A 19,056-nucleotide genomic window follows, 5' to 3' on the forward strand; every position below is an offset into this window, starting at 1 on the left:
TACACAGAACAAAAGATTAAATTCCTAGAGATACATTTGTGCAAAACATGACACTTAAAGATGATTTATGTCTTTCGAACATAAAAAAGCCTCTTAGTATAAAGAAAAATTCCTACTCAAATATCATTTATTAACAAATGGATCAATAACAGACCCATTTAGCCCTTAAAGGACCATCTAGGCCCTTCAAATAATTAGACAACCAGTCATAGAACATTATGGTTTTGGAATATGTCCTAAAATGGCACTTATTTCAAGGAAGAGTTCTTCTTTCCTAAGTTACCACTTCTAAATATTTAATGCATTATATTTCAAAAACACAATATAACCCTAGTCCTAGTTTATGGAGGGGGCAGCTACATATTACACATTACCTATACAGTACATACAAACATAAATACATACATGCGCATAAAAGAGGTTGCAACAATAACAGTTACATTAACAATACCTGTAGTACCACTCATGAATACTCTTTTAACCAGAATACAAAAACTCAATATTCCGCAATTGCTGTTTATTTTACAATACAGGGAACAGCATTATAAAATAAAATCAATTAACATCCAAACTATTTTCTTTTGGAGGAACAAAAAAGTTCGATGAACAAGTCGATGGGACTGCTGCTTCATTATTCAGACAAAAAATAAACACAACTGATTACTACAGCTGGCTCTTAATATAAAAATAATAAAAAACAAATGTTTATTCACATCCTTCTCTTCTGTGTGCTTATATACAAAACTGTTGAGAGAGAGAAAGGAAAATAAATAAATCAATTTAACTGCAATACAAATTATATATACAATGTATTCACAAAAGAGAACTGTCAGGAGAGTTTGCAGGAAAGTTGCTGTTCCAACTCCCCGACTTCACTATACAACAAGAGGAGCCAACCCAGTGAGTGTCCACTGGATTGGCCCTGTATAGTCAAGTCACGAGATTTCTTCATGAAATATGCACAACACAGGGGCAACCTGGCACTTTTCGGTAGAGACATTTGCTAGGGTTGGCATTCATAACGTAGTAAGATTAGAAGAGTTAATAACATAACTCGCCTGCCAAACCAAAGACTAGCCCAGCCGCAAACAGACAGGTCTTAAATCTCCAGCACTCTAATGAGTTGAGTTTCAGCACAACACCCAAAAAAAGGGATGGTATGCTTTGGCTTTCGTGGTCCTTGTCAGTGAGGTAGAATTGGTATACCTCTGGCACAGTAAGCACACACCATTACACTCGAGGAGTCTAGCAGTGTCAGTACTTACATGTATTACGGCTACAAGACGCACTCCTAATGGCTATATTAGTAAAGTACTGCATTAATTAAAAATGGAGCAGCCAGAAGTAAGCTCAAATTTAAAATAAGGTAAGACTTATGTAAATAAACTACAGGGCATTAACGGCAAAAATCCAGACATCAGCGAGGCAAGCAATGTGTGTCTTACTAATGACCCTGTTTAAGCTAAATGAAAACACTGGTCATTTAGTTCACCAATGGCTGCTGCCTGGCAACTTGAGTTTACCATCCATGGCTTACTGGCTTGTAATGAATATCAAAGCGCTCAAAACGATATCTAACTGATGTTAATCTCACACGAAAACATGCTTTTAAATGTACACATGCATGTGATTGGATTATCTGCCTGATGGTAAATCTGTACTGATTGTGTGTGTCCCCACGTAATAGTAACCTGCTAGGACATTAATCTCCTTCGCAACTGGAAGTTATTACTGCTGAAAATAAAAATCTAATTGAGCTATGCTGCAAAAAAATATAAAAAAGGTATTCCTGAAGGTTGGTAAATATCAGATAGCTAGCGCCTGCCCAAGATACATACTGTATCTTTTATGGAAAATTATGGCATACCCACATTACATAGAAACAATAATTCTGGTGAGGTTCTTTTTTGGTCCAAAATATCACCCAAACTAGTTTTAATCATCATAAATTACTACGTGAAATTACCGTTATTCCCTCGAATAAATGCATCCCCGTACTTGTTCTTCAGCTGCCCATTGACATATTCTTCTGTCTGCTCTAAAGCAATGTTCATGTAACCATCTAAACATGCCAACACACCTGCAAATAGAGAGATCTGTGAGTGGAGAGCACACGGAATCTATGATGGGAAACCCTTTGGTCTAGATTTCTCAGGTACACAAAAATTCACAACACAACAAAGCGCAAATAATCAAAAAGAAAAAAAAAAAGCGCACACCGCGAAGTCGGTTGAGGTCACACAATGGAGTGAAATAGTGCTGCACATAAAAATACACAACGAAAGCAGAACAAAGAAGCAACACACTATTTCTGCATAGCAATAACACTTCTGTTTGTGTGCGCTCTTTATTAATAACCTCATTAATTGTCTAGGAGAGCAGAGAATGACAAGCAAAGAAAAAGATTACAATAACGAGAAGGAGAGGTCAGGTAAATGCATAGAAATAGATGGGTCCACAAACGTTATCTGTTAATACAGAGTAGAGCCCTGCGTGGGACTGTTTTTTTTAATCCCGCTCCCACTGATATTTTGTCCACTCCCACCACGTGTGAGTTCCACTCCCACTCCAAATGTGGCCCAATCACGCCCTCCCGCTCCAAATGTGGCCAATCACGCCCACCTCCTTACCTGAACTCCAGATTTCCCGTGAAGTCCCACAAAGCTGCACTCGAGTTGCTCCCTCACAGCGTCTCTTCTCTTGTTTCACCCAGGAACACAGCGGAGTCACGGGAAGTGACGTCACATCACGTGACTCCGCTGTGTTCCTGGGCGGAGCAAGAGAAGAGATGCTGTGAAGGAGCAGCGCGAAGGCAGCCTTGCGGGACTGCGCGGGATTACGGGACCCGCAGGTACAGTGCCTGACCGCCCACTCCGGCCCGCAACCCCAGCAAGACCGCCAGCCTCCCAATGCAGTCCTCTAATACAGAGTACTGTGTGCATTAGGAACATTTAATACAGAAGGAGAGTTATTACAGTTAAAAACTTTCACTTACTGACATATCGAATGTAGCGATATATTTAAAAGGACGGGGGCACACATGCTATTGTGTGAGGGGGGGGGGAGTTTTAACAGAAGCCACTGGAATGCTGTTTGTTTCATAAAAAAAAAAAAAAAAAATAAAAAAAAAAAAAGGTGGTGCACAAAAACATAAATCCCAAAACATGCTTCCGTTAAATCCAAACGAAACATTTTTACCTCGATAATCAACTCCAGAGTTCAGCTTAACAACCACGGGTCGCCCGATGATCTGCTTCAAGAAGTCACTTGGCGTCTGCTTCCGCATACTCATCCTGATCTCCTATGACAGACAACTGTACAAAACACAGTTACATAAGAATATTATACACAGATTCAAACATCTGGCACTTTAACAAAGGACCAACATCACAGAGGATCATAGTTGTTAAAGCAAACACTGGGGATCTTTTGGCCAGAGATTTATTTAGAGGCACAATCAGCGGAAACATGTCAATGGTTTCCATAACGACTGCACTCCAAGTACTTTATGTGCAGCCGCATAAGCCCTCATGACCTAAATGTCTCTATAAAAAAATAGATGTTGGAAGATTGACGCGGTTTGAAGGCTTTCAGGATGAGAGTCTTCATCTTCTTCCACTAAACCGGGCGACGCGGTGAAACATTTCAAACAATCAGCTTTCTCACCATATCACAAAGAACCAGCCGCGAGTCTCCAACACAAGAACGGCTGAGCCTTGGTATCATCTCGCTAATATAATCCGGCACCTACTTTTACAGTCAGTTCTGATCATTTTGGGAATTAGCCCCATTGTGCACCAAAACACATGACCTTTTAATGCCACATGACAGCTTAATGCGCGTGACAGCCATATGTAAAGGATGCAGAGCCACGCCACCTTTAGACAAAATAGGCGCCCACCTACTTGGAGGGGGCACCGGCAGCCATGGTCATTCATTAGAAGCGCGGCCACGGCTCTTGGTCACTTGATGGGAGGCAGGCTGCAGCCGCGGTCATTCAGTAAGTAGTAAAAGGGGAGGGGCTTGTGGGGGTGGAGCCAGGTGGGGGCAAAATTATGTTTTGCCTAGAGTGGCAAAACTCCTTGCACCAGCCCTGAAAGGATGCATATGAAAGATCTGAGTATTTTTAGCTTCATCAGAAACAAAACGAGGTAGAAACCTCAGCTGCCTCCTCCTCAGGGGGTCCAATGATTCTTGTCTCTGGTTGGCTGCTTTAAGTGTCCATTTAATTACACATATTTGGAACATGTTGGTACTTATATGAACAGCAGGTGAAAGGTAACGCTAGTAACTCTGCTGGCGCGTAAACGAACCCGAACTGCAGGGTGGGCGACAGATGCTGACGAGAAGCCATGTAATTCCTATATTACATAAAGCCGCTATGCACACGCCATGTATAATCACACGTGTAGGTGTAACGTAGGTCACAAGCGCTCTCCACGCTTCACCCGGATAGCGTTACACGGAACATTTTATAGACAGACACATTTCATAAAACTCACCCTCTACAGTCGCTGGGTTACTCTTTCCCTCCTCCCGCGTCTCTCTTATTCGGTCTACCTTCTACAGTGCCTGCTTAGGGACAATCTGCATAAAACGCAAAGCTCTGCACTTCCTGTTAGATGAGAGCCACACGAGGGTGAGGACAATGACGTTTCGTGCTAACCAATCAGCGTGTTCTTCCGGCGGCGAGGGGTGGGATTGTTTGGGCAGGCGAGCTTTATTAGTAGTTATGTTCGTTTCTAAAACGGATTGTTTCTTTTGTTTACTAACCGCAGTATAATTAAAGGGACAGTACATTGCCCCCTACAACCCCACAAGTGAAGAGTGCACATTACAACCAAGAGTTCAGGGCATTATCAGAAATTTTCATTGGGAAAAGTTGGGAGAAGTTGAGCTTTTCATCAGAAGCTGACCCAGGGATCATTTTGCGTAGCGGGACAAAAGTACTAAAATTCAATAACATACATTTTTGCACCATTTTCTCTTTTTTAACCTAACAAGATTCATGAGTATGTTTTAAAAATACAACATCCCCTCATTTATTTTTATTGAATATGGGAAGATTTAAGTATATGTTCGTAAACATATACCGAATATTACTTAAAAAATAAGTTTTTTTATAAACAAGGTACAAGTGGTAAAGTCCATGGTCAAACTGGTATAAAGTGTCAAAATAAACGAAAATATATATTTCCTGAAAGCTCACATCAAGGGCAATAACACAAGTGGAAGTTTGTCTTGTTTTTTTATATTAACACAGTGCGTAAACATTTTTGAAATATGTTTGCAAATTTTTTTTCTTACGGAACAAATTCAGCCTCGGGATATATGATCATGTATTTTTCCAATTTTAGCTGAATGGAAAAATGATGTTGTATACAAATCTCCACAGTCTCCTGAATAACACAACGCTACATGTGTGTTATATTACATAATCAAAGGGGGAAAACATTGCCTAAATCTTTAGGGCATGGCAAGAATTTTTCATGGTTGAACCAAAAACATAGACCTTGTGATTTGGGGACCCACAGCAAACAAATATTCCAACAGGGGATTTTTGTTCTTTTTTTTGTCAACTTTTATGTTCCAGGCATATTTGAAGATGGACGATGCATAAAGGGCTACCAGTTTCCCATGTCTCATATACATACCTGGGAACTTCTGGGCTCGGGCTACCCGGGGCCTTCCCTTGCAGGACGTGGCCAGGACTGCACATTGACGACAGCGGCATTCCCACTGACCTCTGGGACGTTCCCGCTGACGGAAACACCCCCATTTAAATGAAAAATGGGTGGAGAGTGTCAAGACTCTGCTCCCGTGACCCGGAGAACCGGTGGAGCAGCGCTCACCCGGCAATCTCCGGGTCAAACCTGGAAAGTTCCCAGGTATGCTCATATATTGAGACATATTATAGTGCTGTGAAATTTGCCTCCTCCCCGATTTCTGCTTTTGCATATATGTCACACTTAAATATTTCAGATCATCAAACTATATTTAATATTAGCCAAAGATAAACAAAGTAAACACACATGCAGTTTTCAAATGAGGATTACATGTATAGAAGGAAAAAACTATCCAAACCTACCTGGCCCTGTATGAAAAAAAATGATTGCCCCTTAGATACTAAATCAACCAATTAACCAATTTTAATTGAAATATCACTAGACACTCATGCATGATTACTATCAGCCTTGCTAAATCTAAACATCAGTTGAATAGAGACTGTCTTGCAAAGTGAAGTTCGCTAAAAGGTCTAAAAAAGCAGCATATGTTGCCCCGATCTAAAGAAATTCTTTAACCATAGAGAAACAAAATCATGTACATCTGTCTAAAAAGGGTTACAAAGCCATTTCTAAGGCTCTGGGACTCCGGTGAACCACAGTGAGAGCCATTATGGAGAAGACTTTGAGCAGTGGTGAACCTTACCAAGACTGGCCAGCCTATCAAAATTCCTCCAAGAGCGCATCTACTACTCATCCAGGAGGTCACAAAAGAACCCAGACTAACATGTAAAAAGCTGCAGGCCTCACGTGCCTCAGTTCACAAATCCACAAAAACAAAGAGATTGTGCAAAAATGGCATCCATGGGGGAGTTGCAAGAAAATAACCACTGCTGAGCAAAAAGAACACAAAGGTTTTTCTCACATTTGCCAAAAAACATCTAGTTGCCCCCAAGACTTTTGGGATAGCATTCTGTGTACTGATGAAGCAAAAGTTAACTTTGGGTCCTGTTACATTTGGCGTAAAGCTAACACAGCATTTCAGACATGTGATCTGTAGTGGCAGTATATTATGATGATTTGATGTCCGTTTTTCAAATCCACACATAAAGATCCTTTATGGAGACTGGTCACTATGGGGCATGTATATTCTAGAAGCACAAGTTCAAAGCTTTATGCATTCATTTTCAGTAAGCTCCTTGCTTACATTTTCTTTAAAACATATTAGTTAGTTATTCTTTACCTTTCCCTCTTTGTGTTATATATATCTAATCAGAGATTCCCTTCATATATGGTACTTGCTCGATTATAAGATGACCCCCCAAAATTTGAATATTAATTTAGGGGAAAAAAGAAAAAGTCTGAATATAAGACTACCCTATAGGAAAAAAGTTTTACTAGTAAATATTAATTAACATGTAAACTATTTTCATATTTAATAAAAACTATGATTGAGAAAAATGCATTTCTTGTTTTTACTTTCTTTTATTTGCCAACCTGCCCCCCCAGGTATGCACATCTGCCCCATGCTTGCCACTCTGCCCCCCAGATATGCTACTCTGCCCCCTAGATATGCCTTACACACCCCTATATGCCACTCTGCCCCCAAATATGCCATATACCCACTATATGCTACTCTGCCTCCAGATATGCCCTATACCCCCTATATGCCACTCTGCCCCGAGATATGCCCTATACCCCCCTATATGCCACTTTGCCCCCTAATATGCCACTTTGCCCCCCAGACTTACCAATGCAGAAGTGCCGGGCAGCAGTGGAGATTGTCTGTGTGCATCGCGCGGAGGTTTACCAGCTGGCAGAGAAAGGGATCCAGGTCCCATGCAGCGCTGCAGGGGATCTGAATCATAGTCTTATAGTCAGACGACCTTGAATATAAGACAAGGGGTATTTTTCAGAGCACTCTCTGAATAAATGGTGAAATAATTTTCACCATTTTACCTCACTCTTCCTATCACATGTCCCCTTCTGCTACCTATATAAATGTATCTGTTCCCCATACACACTCCCCCACTTGTATAACCAAATCTCCACACTAAAGTTGGGTAATGGCAATCAAACTTATTTTGGGAACATCGCACATCATTGAGAGTTTATTGAAGAAAAGAGACATGTTATTTAAGATCCAATGTAGTGAACTGATGTTGATGTAGAATTGTTTAAGTGACGATGTCACTGGAGAAGGATGCCAATTTATATGTATTCTATATGATGTCACTGAGGAGGGATGAGAAGGCTGATTTTAAAAAATGATTGACGTACTTCTTAAGCTTTTTTGTTTGTTTTAATGGCAATACAATTTTCACACGTTAGACAGTATCCCAAAAATTATTGTGTCGGTCAATATTCTGAAGTTACATAGAGTGTTCATGTAGTGGACATTATCCTGAAGATTTATGTAGAGGGACACAAAACATTGAGAAAGTTAAGCTTCAAGTAAGACACATTTCAAACTACCCTCAGATAGTGTATTCAACCACCCTTTAGAGGGTTAATGGCCTATAAATAACATGAAAAGGTGTTGACCCTAATTGAAGGATCAGCCTAGAACCTAATAAACCCTGGAAGCTATCAATTAGTTCATAAGGAGACCAAATAGTCTGTAACGCGGTGCAATGTGACATTTTTTTTGTAGACATGTGAGAGACGGCCAACTTCCATTTTAGGTATAAGACATATGCATGCGACGATGTGACAGACACTTTCATCTTAGTTTAATGTCTGCTCTTCTTGCACATTGGGGTGCAATAATCCTTTTTCATCTTTTATAGAGCTGCAATATGGCTATGAAGATGTCCTTGTGTTATATCAAGATCAACCTGCAAGGTGAACATTTTAAGTAATAGAAATTATTTATAATTTAGTAATAAAAGTTTATGTCTCAAGCACTTCGGATTGCCTACATTTGTTATGTGGCGGCCTTGAGATGCCAGACAATTGCAGTTGCCTTTAAATGAAAGGTCATAACGTGGAACGAGAGAGTTCATCGCTATTCTTAACTCACACAATCTCTGTGCTAATATCTTCCACTCACACATTAAAGTTTACACACATGGCCTTTGTCAGGTTTCGGAGAAGCACGGTTAAAGGAATGGGCACTTGTTACCTTTTTAAGCGGGAACATTAATGTCATTCAAAGCCGTCAATGAACAGGTAAATAAAACTTTATGATTAAACGTTAAAATCCAAAGTAATATTTATAGTCTTTTCCTAAGAGCTGCAAGCTTGAAACGCATATCAGTAAAGACGCTTTCGGTGACTTTAATGGCTCTGTATTATAACTCTGCTGATTTATTTTCAATAAGTTAATTTGAAAGATACTTTACTTTTGATGGACCGCTTTAAAATTCTATTAAGATGTTATGTTTTACATAATTTATGTTTCGTTTTGACGACGAGCCTATTAAACCAACTTTTCATTCACTACTATGATTGTATTTGAGTATTTAAAGGTACTATACTACACTTTATTTAACCGTTTATATATTTTTTTCCTATGTCTATCAATTTGAATTATGACCTGGACAGCTGTATGCTGTACTTATTTGTGCTTACTGAATAGGTAGGCGTTCAGAACCTTTTAGAGCGAGGCTGGAATTTCCAAACCCATGGATCAGCGGAAAAATAAAGGTCTTCAACTCTAAAAGTGGAAATGAGTTATGAGAGAACAAATGAGGACAGGTTGAAGTGTGAATATTGGGTACATGTAAGAATGTTAAGTGCAGAGCTATATGTGGTAGCTGTATTACACTCTACAAATTGAAGGACCCCACTGGGAATTTGAATGCTAAGATGGCCACCAACGTAAACGTGTGCAGCAAGCTATGTAGTATGGTTGGGGAAGTAGATATGTTTTTTTCTTTTCTCACTATATTGTTATTTTGTAATTTAGTATTTAGTAATCGGAGAGTGTATGTACAGGCACTCATTTTAGCTTTATTGGTCTTCACAGAGAGGTCGTTTTTTCTGGTTCTTCTCTTTTTCATACATACCCACGTGATATGCATAGGAGCACTCTGCACACTCCCCAGTATCTGCCCCTTCCACTCAGAGCCATGACTGCCCCATGCATGGCTTCACACTCTCTAGAATTTCATATGGAGGTGAAAACCTTTGTGCTATTACTTCTTTGGTATTGGGATCATACTCCACCAGTCCTAACCTTAAGGCTACATCAAAAATTCTTTGTGGATTTCAGCTGATGGCACCAGACCCTGATGGGAGTTGGTCTGCAACCCATAATGAAGAGCCACATGGAAATTGGGAAGTTTTAATCATCCCTTTTCATAGAGTACAGTTCAGCTTAGGCACGGGTTTAACATTGACTTCTCTAACCCCTGCAGCTTGGTCTTGTCCCTTGATATTAGGAGGGTCATCAGACATTTTAAAGTGTAAAAATAAACATATCAACACACAATAAACTAAAGTGCCATTTTCATTAATTTTAACATTCCTCTTCTACATCAACTACCCACCGACAGGTTCTCCTGCAGGAATGTTTTAATAACAGATTATATAACTGCTTATTATCTTTCATTCCTACTTTTGAAACGAATGTCTTTGTTTTGCTTTGTTGTCTTTGGTGTACAGTTATAGTTTATCTCAGCGTTCTGCACCGTGACATCATAACTGGGTTGCTTCACTACTAATGATCAGGCACCTTTACATTGGTTGTACATTAGACCCCTTTCCTCTGGCAATAGTCTTAAATGTCAAACATGTTCCTGTAATGTATCCATATACTATGAAGTCTAAATTAAACTTGATGAATGTAAGCATACATTAACTTAATGTGGATATGTAAACCAAATGAAATTCCCTCAACCATCAAGGACTATACCCTTTCATTTAAACATACTGGAATCTCTAGTTTTACCATCAAATTGTGAAAGGCACAACTCAACACCACTGAAGGAAGCTGACATCTGTAAGGATTCAATACATACAGTATAGACTTGTCTATTACATAGATATTTCTAATTATATTTCATATACTGTTATACTCAAAACATACTAATATAGTACATACTAATATAAGTACAAAATTATGCAGACCAGTTGTCCTCAGAGGGTTTTCCTGTGGCGACAAAAGTGGCTTCAGCCATGTTCTGATGTCCGTTGATGTGTCATGTTGTACATACATACATTCATATACAGCTTCTGATGGGATACTTGCATTTCAATCCAGGAAACAACATAGTCCAGGGGTGAGATTGCGCAAAAAAATAGGACCACAATGATTGCTTACCATGTTTTTGAATTGTCATTCATTGAGTATGATTATAACAGAATATACATCTTGTAAATATATACACCGATCAGCCATAACAGTATGACCACTGACAGGTGAAGGGAATAACACTGATAATCTTGTTATGATGGCGCCTGTCAGTGGTTGGGATGTATTAGGCAGCAAGCGAACATTTCGTTCTCAAAGTCAATGCGTTAGAAGCAGGCGAAATTGTGATGGCTAGAGGACTGGGTCTTGTGGGCTAGAGATCTTGTGGGGTGTTCCTGGTCTGCATTAGTAAATACCTATCAAAAGTCGTCCAAGGAAGGAAAAGCCGTGAACTGGCAACAGGGTCATGGGCGTCCAAGGCTCATTGATGCACGTGGGGGGTGAAGGCTGGCCCGTGTGTTCAAATCAAACAGTTGAGCTACTGTAGCTCAAATTGTTTAAAAAGTTAATGCTGGTTCTGATAGAAAGGTGTCAGAACACACAGTGCATCTAGTTTGTTACGTATGGGGCTGCGCAGCTGCAGACCAGTCAGGGTGCCCATGCTGACCCCTGTCCACTGCCAAAAGCGCCTACAATGGAAGAGGTTGGCCAGGCATGTGTGCATAACTTTTCTGGAGAACACATGGCACCAGGATGCATCAATGGAGACCTCACCTCGCAACTTACAGGACTTAAATTTACTGTTTACGTCTTGGTACCAGATACCACAGCATACCTTCAGAGGTCTAGTGGAGTCCATGCCTCGACGGATCAGGGCTGTTTTGGTGGCAAAAGGGGGAACCTACACAATATTAGGCAGGTGGTCATAATATTATGGCTGATCGGTCATATATATATATATATATATATATACACACACACACACTACCGTTCAAACTGTTGGGGTCACCTAGCTGTTTTCATGAAAAACAAGGAGGACATTTCTAGCTGTGCTAACATAATTTCAAACAGATTTTCTAATAATAAATTTAAACTTTAAGTTAAAGGATTAGTGAACACAACGTGCCATTAAAACACAGGAGTGATGGTTGCTGATAAAAGGCCCTCTGTACGCCTATGAAGATATTCCATTAAAAATTATCCGTTTCCAGCTATAATAGTCATTAGCAACATTAAAAATGTCTACACTGTATTTCTGAAAGATTTCCTGTTATTTTAATGGATAAAAATGCCTTTTCTTTCAAAAACAAGGACATTTCAAGTGACACCAAACTTTTGAATGGTAGTAATATATATATATATATATATATATTGTGGTAAAGTGTATGGGAGAGTGGTTGATGGGATATATATCTCACCTGGTTACCTCAGCCAGGCATGGTAGCAAACCCAGGTGCTCTCAGGTGAGGCTTCCTAAGCTCGTTACTGGGGAGGAAGCCTTAAAAGAGAGGGCTGTTAGGTTTGCAAGGGGAGGGAGAACCTGAATGAAGGAGCAGCTACAGCCAGCGCTGCAGCCCACCAGGTATGAAGCTTTACCCCATACAAAACTGGTTACTTTGCTTTGTGACAGACCTTAGGCTGCTAGAGAGGTATCCTGCTGTTTAGTTAGAGCCGGACAGGCTTATAGTTTGTTTTGTTTACAAGGTGCTCTGTGACTACAACATCTAAATAAACGCGCTTTTACGTTGGAAACCTGTGTGAAACTGTCATTGCCGCCCCATGCGTGAGCTGTCCCCTACAATTGGTGGAGAATGCGGGCACAGTTGTGCTAGGAGCAACGGCAGGACAAAACACAGCATCTGAATTTTGTGGACATTTAAAGGGCCGGAAGCATATGTCCTGAGTGAAGGCTGCAGCACTGTAAGGCCCATCCGGCACAATGGAGGAAGTGATAAAGCAGCTGATACAGGCTAACCTGAGACATGAGCAGGCCTTGGAACAGCAACGGAAGTTTCATGCAGAGGCTTTTCACGCCCAGCAACATGCCCAACAGCAGACTATGGCCCAACAACAGGAAACGAATCGCCTGTTAATGGAGCAGATTGCTGCGCTCAGAGAGACTGTTGTGGCTCAGCCCCAACAAGTGGAGGCAAGCCCCCTTGAGACTGTTAACGTGAGGAGGGCCGTTCAGCGGGGCTTACAAAAAATGACACCCGACGACGACGTTGAGGCATACCTCACCGTATTTGAGAGAGTGGCGGAGAGAGAGACACTGCCAGTTGCAGAGTGGGCAGAAGTGATTGCACCCTTCCTGACTGGTGAACCGCAAAAGGCCTACTATGACCTCGGGGAGCAGGATGTCCGGGACTTTACAAAACTAAAAATGGAGATCCTTGCTCGCCTGGGTGTTACGCCCGCTGTTCGGGCCAAGAGAGTCCACTGTTGGAAATACACCATGGACAAGCCTGCCAGGTCCCAGATGTATGATCTGATTCATCTTGTACGCAAGTGGCTGGAACCAGAATCCACTACACCAGCCCAGATTGTGGAAAAGGTGGTAATGGACCACTACCTCCGCGCCCTCCCGGCGGAGCTACAACGGTGGGTTGGGCATGGAGACCCCAGAACTGCTGAGCAGCTTGTCAACATGGTGGAAAGGTTCATAGCAACCGAGGACTTCCTCCGTGAGGTCCCTGCGGCACCAACACCTTCCAAGACTGTCAGACCCGCGACATCTTTGGGTAAGAGAGTTCCAGCTGGAGGTGTATGGGAAAATGTGAGAGAGAGCAGGGCTCTAGAGTTTGGGCAAGGGCAAAAGACTGATCCTGAACCCCTGGGACCCCACAATCCTAGAAAGGGCTCCCTACTAAGGAGGCCAGGGACCCCCCAGTGCTGGAGGTGCCATGAGTGGGGACACATAGCCGCCTATTGCCCTCTTAACTCAGAGCCCATGGTGTGTGACGCTAGTCGGCGTCAGTCCCTGTTTGCAGAACCGGTTTGTGCAGCCATTCCAGAATCAGAGACTGAGCCGCATTTTTGTATGGTGAAGATAGGTGACTGCTCCGTGAAGGCACTTTTGGACTCGGGTAGCCTGGTGACTTTGGTTCGGGCTGGCCTTGTGACTATGGACTACGTGCCGAACAAGCACATAAGAGTGCTATGCATCCACGGGGATATTGTAGCTTACCCTGTGGCCCCCATTAAGTTGGTGACCCCATCTGGAACTGTGACCTACGAAGTCGGAGTTGTAAAAAGACTTATGCATGCGGTTATTTTAGGCCGCGATTTCCCCTTGTTCTGGGAGTTGTGGAGAAGGGGGAACGTTTCTGCAGCTGGGGAACAAACTCCGGCAGAGTCTGTACCCCTCCCTGTAAATAATGGGTCAGGTGAGACGGCCATTGGGAACAATGATACCAGTAAGGGGCATGATGAAAAGGATCTAGGCCCACCCGAAATGTATAGTGAAGATTCTTTCCCCTTGCAGATGTTAGCTGGGGAGGAAGAAGAAGAAACTTCCCTACCCGGCCAACAGGTCTTAGATTTAGAAATGTCTCGGGGTAACTTCGGGACCGAGCAAGTGAGAGACCCCACTCTGGGAACTGCACGGGCAAATGTCACGGTAGTAAATGGGGTACCACAGGAACCCGAAGCTGACCAGAAATTTCCGCATTTTGCCATGAATGGGGATCTAGTGTACCGGGTCACCAAAGTTAACAAGGAAATTGTGGAACAGCTTCTGGTGCCAAAACCATACCGACACCTGGTGCTGGACATAGCCCATAACCATGTGTTTGGGGGGCACTTGGGGACTAATAAAACACAAGAGAGGGTCCTCCAAAGATTTTATTGGCCTGGGGTATATGAAGAAGTAAAAAGGTATTGTGAGTCATGCCCCACGTGCCAGAAGAGTGCCCCAACACCACACTTCCGTAGCCCCTTGGTGCCACTTCCCATCATTGAAGTACCATTTGAGAGAGTTGCCATGGATTTGGTAGGGCCCATTGTCAAATCTGCTAGGGGACACCAATACATTTTGGTTGTCTTGGATTATGCTACCCGGTACCCAGAGGCGGTACCCTTAAGAAACATGGCCTCCAAGAATATTGCTAGGGAGTTGTTTTACATGTTCTCTCGCACGGGGATCCCTAAAGAAATTCTTACTGACCAGGGTACGCCCTTTATGTCACGGGTCATGAAAGACCTGTGTAAGTTGTTTAAAATCGCTCACCTCCGTACCTCAGTGTACCACCCGCAAACAGACGGGTTAGTGGAGAGGTTTAACAAAACCCTAAAGCATATGCTAAAAAAGGTGGTAGAAAGGGATGGTCGGGATTGGGACTGTCTATTACCCTACCTCATGTTCTCTATCAGGGAGGTGCCCCAAGCGTCTACAGGGTTTTCCCCCTTTGAGTTAGTCTATGGCCGACATCCACGGGGTTTGTTAGATATTGCCAAAGAAACTTGGGAGACCGAGGCCACTCCATATAAGAGTGTTATTGAACATGTGGCTCAGATGCAGGAGCGAATAGCGACGGTGATGCCTATAGTTAAAACGCATCTGCAAAGAGCGCAGGAGGCCCAGAGCAGAATTTATAACAGATCTGCCAGGTTGAGGGCCTTTAATCCTGGGGACAGGGTCCTGGTTTTAGTGCCCACCGTCGAAATTAAGTTTTTAGCCAAGTGGCAGGGTCCCTATGAGGTTGTAGAGAAGATGAGTGAGGTGAACTACAAGGTCCATCAACCGGGCAGGAGAAAACCCTTCCAGGTTTACCACGTAAACCTGATCAAGCCGTGGAAAGAGCGGGAGTCTTTGGGGGCGACCCAGGCAGGGGTCAAAGAAGTGGGGCAACCAGTTCCCCCAGTAACAATAGGAGAGGCACTGTCAGTGCCCCAGAAGCAGGAGGTGAGGGAGTTCCTGCAGGAAAACAGACGCAAGTTTTCGGACCTACCGGGCCGTACCCACCTCATAAAACACCATATTAAAACTGAGCCTCACAGTAAAGTGAACCTGAAGCCATACAGGATACCAGAAGCCCGTAGAGAGGCGGTATCCACGGAGGTCAGGCGCATGCGTGAATTAGGTGTTATTGAGGAATCTACTAGTGAATGGTCAAGCCCCATAGTGCTAATCCCAAAGCCCAACGGGACGTGGAGGTTCTGTAATGACTTCAGGAGATTAAATGAGGTCTCAAAGTTTGATGCGTACCCCATGCCCCGAGTGGATGAACTGGTTGAGAGGCTTGGGAAGGCAAGGTACATTACAACACTTGACCTTACAAAGGGCTATTGGCAGATACCGTTGACTGAGGAGGCTAAAGAGAAGACTGCCTTTTCCACTCCAGAGGGCCTGTTCCAGTATGTTGTGATGCCATTTGGGTTACATGGGGCCCCTGCTACCTTCCAGAGGCTGATGGATCTGATTTTGAGACCACATCGTGATTATGCCGCTGCTTACCTGGACGATGTGGTAATTTTTTCGTCTGACTGGAAAAGTCACCTCGGTAAGGTACAGGGCGTGTTAGACTCCATTAGTGATGCAGGCCTAACCATAAACCCTGAAAAATGTGCAGTGGGTCTGGAGGAAGCAAGATACCTGGGTTATATCATTGGTAGGGGGCTGGTTAAACCCCAGATCAATAAGATTGAGGCGATACAGAACTGGCCTAGGCCAGTAACAAAGAAACAAGTGAGGGCTTTCCTTGGCATAACCGGGTACTACCGTCGGTTCGTGCCCAATTTTGCCTCCATGGCCACACCATTGACAGACTTAACAAAGGGTGGTAAGTCAGTGATGGTAAAGTGGAACCCCGAGGCAGAAAGGGCTTTTCAGAGTCTGAAGTCTGCCCTGTGTGACCAGCCAGTGCTCGTTTCCCCTGATTTTAGGAAACCGTTTCTGGTTCAGACAGACGCGTCTGCTAGAGGTTTGGGGGCAGTTTTGTCACAAGTGGTTAATGGGGAAGAACACCCAGTGCTGTTCTTGAGTAGGAAACTGACCCCAGCCGAGGAAAATTATGCCATAGTGGAAAGGGAGTGTCTCGCCATCAAGTGGGCGTTGGAGTCTCTGAGATATTATCTCCTGGGCAGGGAATTCGTGTTGGTAACTGACCATGCTCCTCTGGCATGGATGAAACAGAATAAGGAGAGGAATGCAAGAGTGACGAGATGGTTTCTCTCCTTGCAAAACTTTAGATTTACAGTGGAGCATAGACCAGGGAAGTTACATGGGAATGCGGATGCGTTGTCCAGGGTGTACTGTATGGTTGCTGACGCTGTCCAGACCTCTGGTCTGGAGTCGACGGGGGGGATATGTGGTAAAGTGTATGGGAGAGTGGTTGATGGGATATATATCTCACCTGGTTACCTCAGCCAGGCATGGTAGCAAACCCAGGTGCTCTCAGGTGAGGCTTCCTAAGCTCGTTACTGGGGAGGAAGCCTTAAAAGAGAGGGCTGTTAGGTTTGCAAGGGGAGGGAGAACCTGAATGAAGGAGCAGCTACAGCCAGCGCTGCAGCCCACCAGGTATGAAGCTTTACCCCATACAAAACTGGTTACTTTGCTTTGTGACAGACCTTAGGCTGCTAGAGAGGTATCCTGCTGTTTAGTTAGAGCCGGACAGGCTTATAGTTTGTTTTGTTTACAAGGTGCTCTGTGACTACAACATCTAAATAAACGCGCTTTTACGTTGGAAACCTGTGTGAAACTGTCATTGCCGCCCCATGCGTGAGCTGTCCCCTACAATATATATATATATATATATATATATATATATATATAATGTATATATAGCCATGCCATCCGCTCTATGATTTTAATGATGAGTACATTAGCCAATAATTTATATAATAGCTGATCCCATGCTATGTGTAAAACTATAGGACCAGCTTAAGGGCAATAGGAAGTGACAGCACTGTAAAAGGAGGAAAGTAAATGGAATGCTTAAAGATAAAGACGTGTAGACCAGAGGTTGGAATGATTCACGTTTATTTTGGTTAAAATTAAATTCAATGTTGTATTGTTAAGGAGGGAGAAGGAAATAAGTCATAAGACATGTCATTTTAGAACATTAGATTTGTGGATGGAGATAATTTTGCACGTTATCATGTCAACATTAAGCACTCCAATTCAATTTAACAGATTTCACATACTGTATATCTACAAAACAAATTTGCTAACTGGATGTTGCTGAATGAATATATTACCATAACAAACTTAACAGAATACATTTCCTAGTAATAACGTTATTGTAAACTGACAACATCATAATCGTTGGTACTGATGTTCTCATACTCTGTACATTGTCCCTGGTTTTTCTCTTTCACAATTCGAGGTGAGAAGTTTCCCAAAAAACATGTTTCACTTCTTCCATGGAAAACTTAAATCAACTACCTCTTAACCTATTTCTCAGATTCTGTAAAGCATAGTGAAGACATCTTTTGATCATGGTATACGTATTTTTTTTGTGGTTATTACCTCCACCCAAAAAATCAACAAAGGTTTTGCAGGCAGACAGAATCCAGGATATTGTTGTCTTCTATGAACATGTAATTACACCTGTCACCATAAATGGCTACCAGCACCAGGGGACAGGTACAGCTGAGTGGCCCCTAAACCCCCCCATGCCATACACAATAACACACATACCCACACTCACCCTGAAACAGACACTAAAAATAGTCACTACTCTATCACACCGTCACTCATCTATTACACATCACACCTTCATTTAAGGGGATTTTTATCATATATTTGACCCCACTGTGCGCCTGCCAGACCAGCACTGTCTTTACACTCCTGCCATGTATCTTAATAGTTAAATAGACACTACATCTAGATAATTATTATTATTTATTTATATACCACCAACAAGTCATGCAGCATTCCTTACAATGCATACATTCAAAGAAAATGACAAAACTAGAATTGACGGACAAACCGATAAAGCAGCTAAAGAGAGCCCTGCTTGCAAGTGTACAACAGTATTTCTGGAAATACCTAACTAAATTATAATTTAAAATAATTTTGAGTACAGTTGTACTTCAGGTGATTGCAGCCATTTTCTGTGTTCTGGTTGCTGTACACGCACATACATGCACAACCTGCAATAGAATATTCCAGTTAATTCTGTGACTCTACATAGTCTTAAAATGAGACTTGGCAGGTGGCCACGCAGAACAGAGTTTTAGAGGCATAATAGAGTT

The 19,056-nt window shown here is 42.5% G+C and overlaps 1 protein-coding gene across 1 annotated transcript; it reads right to left on the reverse strand.

Annotated features, from left to right (window-relative positions):
- Positions 1-502: 502 nt before the first annotated feature.
- LSM6 (LSM6 homolog, U6 small nuclear RNA and mRNA degradation associated) lies at positions 503-4,637 on the reverse strand. Its single transcript, XM_053455423.1, has 4 exons — positions 4,503-4,637; positions 3,199-3,314; positions 1,967-2,080; positions 503-744 (listed from the first exon to the last, which is right to left on the reverse strand). Exons 2-4 carry the CDS (start codon positions 3,290-3,292, stop codon positions 710-712), a joined length of 243 nt encoding a protein of 80 aa, XP_053311398.1. The 5' UTR covers positions 3,293-3,314; positions 4,503-4,637; the 3' UTR covers positions 503-709.
- Between the last annotated feature and the right edge of the window lie 14,419 nt (positions 4,638-19,056).

The sequence above is a fragment of the Spea bombifrons genome, chromosome 1 (assembly GCF_027358695.1).
Source record: "Spea bombifrons isolate aSpeBom1 chromosome 1, aSpeBom1.2.pri, whole genome shotgun sequence".
Classification (NCBI taxonomy): Eukaryota; Metazoa; Chordata; class Amphibia; order Anura; family Pelobatidae; genus Spea; species Spea bombifrons.